This window comes from Python bivittatus, unplaced genomic scaffold, assembly GCF_059951505.1.
Source record: "Python bivittatus isolate LINGU-HERP-01145 unplaced genomic scaffold, Pbiv_v1 ctg000020_np1212, whole genome shotgun sequence".
NCBI classification, from domain to species: domain Eukaryota; kingdom Metazoa; phylum Chordata; class Lepidosauria; order Squamata; family Pythonidae; genus Python; species Python bivittatus.
Genome location: NW_028277030.1, coordinates 35,736,563 through 35,749,973, shown reverse-complemented (window position 1 = coordinate 35,749,973; position 13,411 = coordinate 35,736,563). Strand labels below are relative to the sequence as shown.

General features: G+C 38.7%; 2 protein-coding genes across 2 annotated transcripts in view; one reads left to right on the top strand and one right to left on the bottom strand.

Moving 5' to 3' along the window:
• Window positions 1–13,411, top strand: part of ANGPT2 (angiopoietin 2) — a 108,417-nt gene that overhangs the window by 10,714 nt on the left and 84,292 nt on the right. The gene's annotated exons all lie outside the window — the stretch shown is intronic.
• The window catches only part of MCPH1 (microcephalin 1), a 122,985-nt gene continuing 118,211 nt past the window's right edge, over window positions 8,638–13,411 (bottom strand). The window contains exon 14 of the mRNA XM_007433959.3: window positions 8,638–13,129. Coding sequence (XP_007434021.2) covers window positions 13,068–13,129 — 62 coding nt within the window. The 3' untranslated portion in view covers window positions 8,638–13,067. The remainder of the gene's footprint in view (window positions 13,130–13,411) is intronic.

Here is a 13,411-nt window from a genome sequence, read left to right as displayed (position 1 = left end):
TGGTATCCAAGGATCACATATGGCCAACTAGAGTATTTTATGGTAAAATAGGAATTTTGAGTTAAAATATCTATGTTAGCCTTCTGCTGGGCTTAACAGGTATCTTGCTTTTTTAACCCCCCACCCCAGATCCTGAAAAACAGCCCAAAATGTTTTACCTTCCCCCTCTGATGACATCACTTTATCATCACTACTTACTCTGCATCCTCAAAGACCAAAAAAGAAAAAAAGGAGGACCTTTGGCTGCTGATTTCCCAGCCTTTGAGAATAACATCATGACACTATTTTATCATTTCTTTTCGATTCTTCTTACATTCGTTATTATACTCGACATAAAGTTGGGGCTGTGTGTGTTAAAGAAGTAATGCCAACCAAATTTTCAGTAACAGTCTTTGGAATTCATCTATTTGTTTATCACTTGGCTCTTCTAAGACTTTTATTTGTTTATATTTTCCCATTTAGAATCAGGTCAGCTTCTTTCTGTATGTAAACAATCCTCATACCATCTCCAGCTCACTGCCAAAATATGCCTTCTCTTCTCTAAAGCCAGCCTAAAGGACTTAATGATTTACTTTTGATTGCCTGCTAATTCACTATTGAATTCTAGAGATTTCTTGAGCAGCTTGGTTGGTCACTGCAACTCTGCTAACACTCAGAATAAGGCTGGGAGCCACCTTCTACCTATATTTGCTTCCCTTCAGAATGTAGTGATAATAATGGATATTAACCACTATATAGGAGCAGATTGTGAGAAGCTTTAAAAATACAGTAGTACCATTTTCTTTTCTGACACAGAATTTTTAAAAAAGCATTTTATTTATTACCAAGATTTATATCCACTATTTATGTGTGATGGACCTTGGCAGGTAACAAGAAGATATAAAAAAGAAAACTATAAAATAGAAATGACATGATAGAAACTAGTCACACTCTTGTACTTAACTAACACTCACGTATAATATTATATTGGCTTATGTGCCAGGTTTTATGACAAAAAGTCCGGGGGATCTAGTTCAGGAAGGTGTTGAGCATGGTTAGAGAATGTTAGCCCTCTCACTTGCCAGCTTTGACCATGACTGAGTTCACTTGTCCTATATAACTTAGTAATATTAATTGCTTAATAAGAATTTGCTGAATAAACCACAATGCCCTGTCTCACACAAGACATTAAATCAAAAGCACGCAGGCTGTATTATGACTTTGTACATTTGTGTGAACCCAGCAAATGAATATTGTTGATTTCCCTAAGTTGATATGCTTCTTTGAGTAAACCACAGCTACATAATACATTTTAGTTACCACTGTTTCTTGAATCTCCATTTTAAATCTTGGCTTTTCTTTACCCAGATTATTTCAGATATGTAAATGCATGCTATATTTTGCCAGATAACAAAGTAAGCATTTTATAAATGTTCATTTATTAAGCCATTCCAAGTAACTTTCCAAGTCACTGACACAGGACAAGTTGCACTGTAGTGTCTTATAGGATGAGCTTGAAGTGAATAGGCCTAAACTTCAGGGCGGGGGGGGAATCAACTATGTTCTATAGAATTTACTGCAGCTTATTTATTTATTTTTTTAAAAGCAGTTCAATGCAAACAAGTGAACCCACAATAAAAGTTAAAAGGTGAAATCTTGGCATTTTTTGTTTAAATGCGGGACTGCAATATAACTGGAACATTTGAAATAAAAAGGATTTCTGTGAAAAGTAAAGGGTCAGTTGTTTAGTTTATACTGCTTTGGATATAAAGTTTGATTTCTGTCTTAAGTAGGGTTACCAGATATTGAACAGGCAAAGGAGGTCATGGACAATTGGAAAGGAGGACAAATGTGAGAGGAAAGGAGGATACCCTGTTTAACTTTATTGGCATCCAGGATAAAAATTACAGCAAAAGATTGCAAAAATATGTACTTAGGTCTTCATGTATATGAAATTACTTTTTCCAGCATCAGAAAGACTAGTTTTTCAATCACAATATTTTTCCCACAAATCTTTATTTTCAAGAACATACACTAGCAATAATGTAGAATTGATGATATGCTTTTAAAATTTCACAACACAAAAGTATGATGAGTCTTGTGATTTACAGACTACAGTGATCATAGATTTAAAGAGGCTGGATTGAAGCCAGTTGCTGAAATCAGGAAATAAATAATGTAAATCCAGGCTGTCGAGTCTGTTGACGAATGAGGGAAAGAAAGAAGCAGATGATTTACAAGGTCACAATGCACAAAAATCTGAATGATTACTGTTGTGAAAACAGTCCAAAATACCCAGGACACTCAAAAAGTGGGAGAATATTTAATTTTAAGGTTGTGCCTGCCAGATGGAGGACATGAGGACATATCTTCGTTTGCTGGATATTTGGTAACCCTAGTCTTAAGGCAAGAGATTTTCTGAGGAAAGGGAATTTTCAATAATATCCCTACCCCATTTTAAAAATGAAAATGGCCAACAAAATAGCTTGCCTACGTTTGCATTTTGTATTGAGAAAAAAATCTATAAATCTTGCCATGGTATATTGATTTTCAGTTTTCCTTAGTTTAGGGCTCTTCCCATGACTCAATAAAAATGCCATCTACCTCTCCTTGAGCTGGAGAAAATGATACCAGCACAAGGAACGGCAGCTGTTCCTACATCTGTTTTCTATCCTGCCTGTTTTGTGTAGCCACCAAAGAGTGTCTTCATGGATGATAAACAGGCCAAGTTAAAGAAAGGAACCAGTAAATTCTCCTGGCTATGTTTGCTTTCCCTTCCACCAAGCATCAACAGCTTGCAGGAAAACACCGACCAATCACTTTCTTTCACATGGAGCTGAGGAATTTTTATCAGATGGCTAGAGAGCCAGTTTGGTGTAGTGGTTAAGGCATCCAGCTGGAAGCCAAGAGACCATAAGTCCTTAGCCACAAAGCCAGCTGGGTGACCTTGGACCAGTCACTCTCTCTCAACCCTGGACAGAGGGCAAGGGCAACCCGCTCCTGAAAATGTTGCCAAGGAAACTGCAGGGACTTGTCCAGGAGTCCATTGTCAGGAGTCAACACTGACTTGAAGGCACACACAGACCAACCGCAGTCCATCTTGCTCTAGCTTCGTGCATTTTGCATGGGTGCATTCAAATGGAGTCTGACTAACAGCTGACTGCTGGGGGGAAGGCTGATCAGTGCAGCAGCAGAAAGATGTTGCTCTGAGCAATCCCTCCCCTCCCCAGCTGCTATTAATGGGACTCCTTTTGAGCCCTCAGCTCTAAATTTCAACCAGAGCCCAATTAACATGTGACAGGTGCAAGGGTTTCCTATGAAGTGGGAAGGAAAAAAAAGCCATCTCTCTTCATTTTCACTCTCCAACCGCCTCCAGTGGCCTCTTAGCTGCCAGCTGGGCTGATCCCTCTTTCAAAGCCAAGCCTCTGGGCATCAGCTCAGAAACTTAGCAGGCTTGGGGAGCACCCAGTTTGAAAGAACTGACTCTTGCTGCCCAGAACATTCCTGGAGGACCTGGAAGGGAGGGAGAGTGCTCTCCCCAGTCTAGAGCAGCCAATAGGAGTTCAGCTCTTTTCACCCCCAGGGGAGTCACCTAATGATGAGGTCAGAATAAGCAGGGAAACCCTACCTTAACACTGGAACTGCTCAAGGGCCTTAAGGCTGTCTCAGATGAAGGCAACATCATAAGGACTTGGCCAAAAGAAGAAGCTGCTGGGTGTGCCTGGGCTGTGCTTATAGGCATGTGAACACTTCCCTTCCGAAGAGGTTGCCCTGGAAACCAAGGGGCTACTTCAAATTTGCCATTCTTTCCTGCTTCTTTCCATGTCTACTTCCAGGGGCACTAATGCAAGGGACATTGCTGCTGGAAATCCTGTTATTCCAATAAATCAGGAGTGGGGAATCATGAAGATAATATGAAATAATGATTCAGCATCCCTCAATGTAGATCGTGCTAAGTTGGAGGAGGAAAATCTAGTTAGTACTGGAATGAAAGCCTTAGGCACATCTGGTCCTTTTCATGTGGTATGTCAGGAACTTAGCCTCTGCCCCCGACCAATGATTTGTGTGCAAATGTTACTGTACTTCATAACATTTGTTCTTATCACAACCTCGACTGAGTCAGCAGGGTGTGCTAGAAGTTAGTTCTTTAACACACACCTTTGGAAATCATGGACAAAGCATTTTAGATTCTATTCTAGCTAAGGGAGCCTTGCTCAGGCTCTAGGGGTTTCCAATTAGGTCTACAGTTCCCAGAATTCTTCAGTCAAAATGGAAAACATGCTGGCTAAGAACTGTGGGAATTGTAGTTCCAATACATCTGGAGCACACTAGGCCAAGAAAGGCTGCCTTAATAAATCTGTTCACAGGGTGTGTGTGTATGTGTATTTATAGAGAGAGAGAGGGATAAATATTCTGTTCTTTGGGTGATGCAACTGAAATTTATTTGCTGCTAAAATCCAACCAGTTCCCTGGGAAGTCTGTAATCTGCATTTTGTGAAGAGTTACTTTTTAGTATTTCAGTTAGTTTTTGCTTGTAAAAGACCTCAAAAGGTTTCCATTTTTTTCTATCTCTGAAATTCCTAAATAGAATAAGAAGTTAGAAAATGAAATTATATTCCAAATAACTGAAGCGTTTGGGTTAGAATGTAAATATGTGCAGTGACTTTGAATGTGTGACTGAATGCACTTAATCGCTTCCAATGGATTCTGCATGAATTTAGCCATGCATTTTTGTTACTCGCCTGACATATATTTTAGTAATACTGCTCTCATGTAACTCCCAAGAGTTTTGTATGAAAGGAAGTGGAGAATGTTCTTTCTGAAAGCATGAAGTGGGAAAATATTAACTACTATTTATAGCAACATTTAGACTGTGGAGATCCCAGACGTTATCTGCCTATTTATAGTGATCTTTTTCAGTTGAAAACATGTTGTCACAGACATGTACTGTACTTTTATCAGTCATTTAAAATTGATAACCTTTATGTTTGAAAAATAGTAAAGTAAATTCAATGGAAAGAAAGAATAACATATTGTAATATATGTTGCTATTTCGTACAAATAAGTGGCAATACGGCACACATTGAAGACCCAGTTTCAGAAGTATGAAGTTGGTGATTCTGGACTTAAGGAGGGACAGGAGACATGTGGATATGCTAGCTGTATACCATCTGAGATTTGGGATATTCATTTATATACTGATTCCAGGGAGTCCTGCCACTTTGAAATAGTACCGGAAGAATCATGGGAAAGGCATGAACTTTTATCAAGTAACCTTTAAATGTTACAACCATCATGTGGGAGCTGCTCTTCAAACGTTTCTATCCCTCCCAGGCAGCTGTAATTTCTCATTTCATGGCAATTCCCTCAAGCAACTCTGTTTTTTAGGATCCAAGCAATAGACAGGTAAGAAAATATGGATGGTTGGCTTTGCTGTTTCAACATTTCAGTAGAAGAGAAAGGGAGTCAGTGCTGATGCTGTAACTTCTGAACTGATTAAGATTCCAGAAGAGAACAGAGCTTGCTTCCCACTCAAGTCATGAAACTCATCCAAAACTGACCTCGGCCAGACACTATTTTACAGTTAACTTACTTCATGGAGTGGCTGTGAGCATAAAATGGGACAGGAAGAATACTATTTCGAGTATTCTTATACTTAAGAATACCTAAGAACTATTCTTAGAAGAGGGGTAAATAAGAAAATAGTAAAGGTGCAAACTGATGCAGTTAGTACATGATTGGCTGTACTGCCCTACCTCTTATTCCAAGCATTAAACAGGCCCCATAGTTAGTCATTACTAGACAACTCATGATCCATTGGGTCATTGTTTCAGAGATATTTCCTAGACATTTCCTAGACACAGAAAAGAATGACCAAGGGCAAAAGAGCAGTGGGAGGGTGAGCAACTTGTGACTTGCTGCTGGCTTTCCCAATGACTTTGCTTGTGGGAAGCTGGCAGAGAGCATCAGAACTAACTTACTTCCTTCCTTCCTTCCTTCCTTCCTTCCTTCCTTCCTTCCTTCCTTCCTTCCTTCCTTCCTTCCTTCCTTCCTTCCTTCCTTCCTTCCTTGGATCATGAGGAAAACTGCACCCCCAGTCCCCATTCTGGGGTTTCCCCAAGGGCCCCCTCCCTTGGGGGAGGAAGAAGGCTCACCCGTCGACGATCACATGACCTGGGCTGATCATGGTGGCACAGCCATATAGCAGTGCTGAAGCAGCCACAACTTTCCCAAATTTCAATCCCATGGGAGTAATGGGTCTCAAATTTTGGATGCATTCTCTAAGTTAGCCCATTTGAGGTACCTTGGTTCAAAAATTGTTGCCCACACCGTTTTGCCCACTTGAAGATTACAGACACAAGAGTTTTAGTAGTATATAAATGATGCTTTGACAGGGAACTTGGTCAGAGGTATATCATCTGAAGTCTGGACACATTGCCTCCCAAAACCTGAGAGTACTTCCAGAGTTCCCAGCGTATATGAAAGAAGGGGGAAATTATTAAATGGGATTACCATATAAAGTGCATTTAATGTAATTTTAATTACAAGTTTTCATCTTGGCCCCTCCAGCTTCTTTGGCAAGGCTCTGCATTCTTTTTTGGAATGTATCCAAAGACCAAATAAAGCCCTTGGCACCAAACTTGTTTTATACCCATAATATAAATAATTGCATGAATAGTACAACAACAGTATGGTTATTTTAAAAAAAATATTGCTTGAAAATAACTTTGCCTATTTTATACTGCTGTTGTATTTATGTATTGAATATTGTTTTTATAGTTTATTATTATTTTATACTTTAAAGTAATGTGCTTGCTAGGCTTTTTTTAACCTTAGAAAGTGAACAAGAAAACAAGTAAATAAAATCTATTTTATAAAATATATATGGGTGAAGATAATGACATTCTAAATGGCAATTCATACTCATCGAATTTTTACTTTTCTCTTTTTATTTTCAATTTAGTACTTTTTAAATATAATGTTAGTACTTTTCAATCATATTATATAAAACAGGTTACCTGAGGAACCATCTTGTCCCCATTATATTGGCCTGTTGCACCTGGTCTGGCAGGAAGGGTACGTTACAGACCCCGTGGCCCAGAGAATTCTGACTGACGGGGTCCAAGAGGAGAGCTTTTTCTACCATGGCTTCCACCCTCTGGAACATCTTGCCCCCTGAGGTGAGATTGGCCCCCACTTGGTTGGCCTTCCAAAAGGGCATCAAGACCTGGCTCTGCCAACTTGGAGACCTAACGGGGCTTCGCAGCACTGGGGGTGGTTGGTAGCATGAGGATGCTGTCTCTGCCTTTTTAGTTTGTACAGTAGTTTTAACTTCTAGTTTTAATTTTAACGTTTTGTAGTTTTTAGCTTGTATATTTGTTCTAAAATTTTATAGTTTTTTACTTGTAACACTGCCTAGACTCACTTGTACAGTGAGATGGGCGGCATATATAAATTTCATGAATAAATAAATAAACATTACCGCATTGAAATCTGCATTGAAATAATACAATGTATAATGATTCACAACATGACAATAAAAAAAACTTTTAAAAAAAGATAGGAATTATACCACATCGTATCTGGAGGGCACAAGGTTGTAGGAGGTGACCAGTTCTGACTAATCTATCTTTTGAAAAGACTTAGGACTGAGCCCTTTAATTTGAGATTCCAGAAACTAAGCCTCAGCCACTGGGCTATGGTATATATTAGAACTCCAATTATCAGCCATGCACGGAAACAGTATTAATTACACATCCAGTATTATAATTCTGTTGGCGTTAATTAAAGGAAAGGATTGTGTCCATAGTCAATCTCACAGTTGACAGCTGCTGATGATTGTGGAATCAAATGATGCCTTCTATGTAACATCATCTGCCAAATGTTATCTTATCCAAAATGAAAACAAGTGATATATGCCAATACGAGTAAACTTCGCCTGTGGATAAGATAGAATTCATCTACTTGCTGTAGTTTTCTACTGTATATGTATACTTCGCAATTGTTCAGCCAATATTCCCTGTGAAACATAGCTACCTTGGCTTTACATTAGTATTCAGGTCCATACTCCGCGTTGCATCATACAATCAGTCTAACATTAGCTGCCAATCATTCAGGTTTTCAATCAACATCATGGCATTATCTAAAGTAACACACATTCACATCCTTGACCAACACACGTCTCTTGTCACCACAAATATTCCTTATACGTTTATCCATAAATACATTAAACAATTAGGGAACCATCATGCATTCTTGTCTTACTCCCTACTCAGTGATGAATAATTTGCTATGCATTCTATTTATTCTCATGCATGCTATATTTCCATCATATATCATTCCTACTGTTTTCTACAACAAACCTTCAACTTCTGTTTGCTACAAATGTTACATATAACTCAATATCTTCTTTTTCTAAATCATCAAATACACAATAAGCTTTCTCCCATCCATACATTTCTCAGTGATCAAGAACAAAAATCTAGGCTGCAGAAATGTGCAGAAATAAATAATGCAGAAAATAGAAGCCAATGACCTCACTTGTTATGGGGCAATTTAGGAAAGATCAGCGTCTACAGACTTTGCAAATATGATCTAATGTCTGCATTATAATACAGGACATAGGATATTTATGTCTAAATATCAAATGAACAAGTGTACTATAAACGGAGGAAACAGCCTGGACAAAGGTAAGAAAACTTCCTTCTTAGAGATATGTCAAAGATTCTCCTAGCACCAGAATTTCTGAATGCACACATTCATGTTAATTCAGATTCTCAAACAGCGCCTGGTGTCCAGCAGATTTTGCCCATCCCCTGGGGATGATGGGAATAGTATTCAAACATATCTGGAGAATATCAGCTTAAGGAAAGCAGAACTAGTGTCTGGTTCATTGCTTTTTTCACCTGAAAACTTTAAAAGTGCTCTTCTATTTTCAGCATGTACCTATGAAGTTATCTCAATACTCACTACACAGTTCAGGCACCATTCGGTTTGTGCTTGGTCTAGATTTCCACTTCTAACGCAGTGAAAACAGAAGGCTTGCAACTGTGGCTGAAGCAAGAGGTCAAACACCGCATCTGTTTAAAATTTCCAGGCTTTATTCTGATAAGCATTTCCTGATTCATTGTCAATCTAAGCTAAATTGGCACTGGAAACTATCATAAAGACAAATAACTTCCATCCGGTGTAGTTCACGTGAACGTGGCTGAAACATCCTATTCCTTCTAGGCCTTTGACATTTTTAGGCAGGTACAGGGAACTTGAAGGTAATGGAGATTTACTGCAAAAAGATATACTGTAGTATTATTGGAAATAGGCTAGAGGGGGAGACCCCTTGAAGGAATTTTCTGAATGGTTATCTCTCACTCAGAGAAAAAATACTGCCTATGTAATGTTTGTAATTAGAGAAGCATTGCCAAATAAAATGGGTTCTGAATTTTCCATAACAATGCTTACATATTCCCAGAGAAACTACTGTTAAATTCAGTGGTTTCCTACTACCCCTCCTCCCCCCATAGTATTATTTGATCAGAGGATTTAGGGAATCTATAATGATGCTACACATGGTTAAAATTTTGGTCGTTTCCATTAGCATTCACATAAAGCAAGAGCTTCCAATTTTTTTCCTAGCAAAAAAAGGCTAAAAACCTCCCATGCTTTAAGAAACCTGCTGGAGACACTGCCTAGATTGGCACTAGCACGTAAGTTTACTAGTTTGTTATCCTGCCTGGAGGCCTCTGTAATGAAAAGCCATATATAATACGTGGGATGTCAGCTTTACCCCTTATCATTAGTTTTGCCTTCAACTACCTCCTGGCTACTCATTTTTATTAGTAGCCACTCTGGTTATTTAGTTGGCTTTAAAGACCCATTTTACAATGAAACAGACTTCAGTATAATACTGAACTGGCATATTAAGAATACAGTCTTCTAATACAGTCAGTTCAAATAAAAAATCCGCAGTTGAAAAAATTAGTACAAACGCCTTCAGCTTTTATGATTTTTTGTGGCAAATTATTGGGAAGCACTGAAATATTTACTACAGTCACAATATTGTACTTCATGTAAAACCAGAAGGTCAGAGAACATTTCTATTTAAGCAAAAACACCAACAGACTCCCAATAGGAAGCTTCCTATTGGTTGGAACTATATAGATCAGGAATTTAAATGGGGATACCTGGCTTGGCGATAATATGTGTGAAAAAGATCTTGTCACAGTAGCTGATTATAAACTGAATGATAATCAGCAGTGTGATGTGACTGCAAAAAAGGCAAATGCAATTTAGGCTGAATCAGCAAGGTATAATTTCCAAATCAGAGGAGCCAATAGTTCTATTTTATCCTGGTCACCCTTCACCTTAAATTTTGTGTCCAGTTCTGGGCTCCATACATTAAGAAGAATTCAGATGAACTGAAACAGGTTGCAAGAAGAGCAACGAGGATAATCGGGACTAGAAAGAACCCGTCATCTGAAGAGAGACGGATTCTTGTACTCATGGAAGGTTGGACTCAAATGGCCCCTTCCAATTTTACAATTTCATGGAACCAAAAATGTTCTAAAAATCTCCTTTCTTCAAGGAAATCTCATATGACTTAAGTGAGACCCAAGGCTCTGCTCAAGCAGGTAAAATATAATTAGCTGAATTAGATTTATTTTACTGCAGGCCGATAGGGATGACTTGGTACCTTCTCATTCTTTCCCCGCTTTTCCAAAATTAATTTCTTTTTGCCCATCAGGCTATAATGCTTTTAAAGGATACTTCTTTTTAATTAAACCTTTCCCATATGTTAAGCTTTGTCCAATTTGACTTAGCGGATATCCAGTCCACTACTTAATAAAATAATCCACTGGCTTAAAGTTTTGCCAGCACTTGGGAAACAAGAATGCCCTGCAGTTCATGGTACCTGGCTAATATTTTCTAGGTTTGGAAGCAAAGTAGGATCAGGCCTACAGAGTACAGTGGTACCTCTAGTTACGAACACCCCTCCTTACGAATTTTTCGAGATACGACCAGCTCCGGCCCCAAAAATTTACCTCGTGTTGCGAACCACCTCGAGTTACGAACCGGATCTGCGGCCATTTTCCACCCATTCCACGTGGTCCGTGGCCATTTTCCGCCCATTTCACGTGGTCTGCGGCCATTTTCCCACCCATTCCATGTGATCTGCGGCCATTTTTCCGCCCTGCTGCGTGGTCCGTGGCCGGTTTTTCACCCGACTCGTCCGCGGCTGGTTTTTCGCCCCTGACACGTGGTCCGCAGGCCATTTTTCCGCCCCTGACACGTGGTCTGCGGCCATTTTTCCGCCCCTGACTCTCCCTCCAAGTAATAGCCGCCTCCCTGTCCTCCATGTCAGAACGGATTAACAGTAATTACATTGAACCTTATGGGAAAATTTGCCTCGTGTTGCGACCAATTCGAGTTGCAACCAGAGTCACGGAATGGATTAAATTTGTAACTCGAGGTTCCACTGTATTTGGACGAGACCTTCAGGGAATATTGGAGGCTAGACTAAGAAATCAGAAAAATACCCTGAAAGAAGGCAGTATCAAGCCATTTTTGCATGCTGTCAGGAAAATTACATGAATATATGCCTAGAGTCACCAGGACCTGAGACTTTCCTTTCTCCTGGCCAGTAGCTCTGCGTCCCTTTCCAGAGATCTTTTGTCCATACTCCCACTACTGACACTGCTTTCAGATCCCACTGCTTTCCAGTGAAGCAAAACATTTGAGCGGTAAGTGAGCAATGTTAGGGCCCAATGCCATTGCGTATTCCTCTATGGTAGAGATGAAAGTGCCTTTTCATATGTTGCAGTTTAACATCTAAAAAATTCAAATGGATTATACCCCTGGATTGTACAAATACAACTTCCTGTTATGTGTAGGGAGGAGATTTTCTTTTGTGAAGGACTATTGTAGAAACAAACAACAGAAAAATACTTCTCTAATAACTTCTGATCATCCTCTCTGGCATGGGCTCTTGTTGGAAGCTAAAATCAGAGGCAGCTTTATGCATAAAACCTAAATTCACAAAAGTTTCCTCGGCTGAAAGCAACAATGATCAGACATTAGCCTTTAAAATACCTTGTTGTAAATATCTTTATTAGTCTCTCACTGTAAAATGTGTTACATATGTGCTTAATAAAAATGAAGAGTTTTCCCCAGAGATTCCTTTATTTACAATTTGAAATTCATTTCAAGAGAATTTATGAGAAAACTATTTTGGAATGTTTGGTTACATAAATTAGTGATGACAGGTTTGTGTGTGTAAAACATTTATGAGGGCTAAAAGATCGTGATAGAAAAACTTTTAAGCATAATTTTAAAAACGATATTTTGCTGTTTACTGGAAACCATGTGTTCACATGTCACTTTTTATTAAAATATTTCTATTTCAGACCATGATATATTGCTGCCTTGGCAGCAAGTTACTTAATAAAGGGGTTCATAAGTTTGTTGTCTGTGAAGGATGGTTCCTTGTTTGTAAAGTAACCCCCAGTTGGCATTTTGGTGAAAAGTTCATATAAAGCAGCAGACAAGGTTTTCTGTTTATAAAGAATTAAAAAAAAATAGTCTGTTTCATCTATTATGTCTTCATAGTTTATCGGCTTTGACTTAATATACACCAGAAAGATTTATTTACAGCCTAGTGTAACATCCAGTGAGATAAAATATTGTAGTTTTTTAGGTCAAGTATAATGGATGAAATCAAACATTGCACGAGTAGATTTCTATCCACGTGACATGCTTTCTGCTCTGGAGGTTAAGCGATTACAGGAGGAATGGGAATTGTCTCTTGCTCTAGCTCAGCTGACAGATTTTTATTAAATGTACTGCTCAGTGCCTGTTGACACAGTATTTTTTGCCTAGACCGTGCCCTGGGTAAGACTGAGTGCGGATTTTAGAACTGTTGCTCCTTTCCCCATTTCAACATTATCCTTTTTTTTTTTTTTTTTTGGTTTGTTCTATTTGGCTTTCAACTTGTTCAACATTTACAAACTGAAGCACAGTGGTGTTAATTGTTCCATTTCCTAGATGAAGCCCAAAAATTGTGGTATTAATTGGTAACCCATCCTTGATGCAGACTAAACCTTCTTCTGCAACAAGTAGTTTTCAAGAGGGCAGATCCTGTACTGGGTGATTGAATCTGGGGAGAGAAATGAACAACCTGATTTAGAATGAGCACTGAATGGGCACCAGATTCATATCTTTTACAAGATAGCAGTTGCCCTAATATTTAAAGTCTTACTATTTAGTAACTTCATATTTGAAGCATTGATTCCTGCATTATTCAATTGAGACTAGGTTAGATATTCTCAAATATTAATAAAGTAACATGTCCTTGTAAGTCTTCCTTCTGTTAAACCTGCTGGTTGAGCTTTCAACAGAACAGAAGACAAACAGTGTATTCCTTGATTTTAAATGTCTA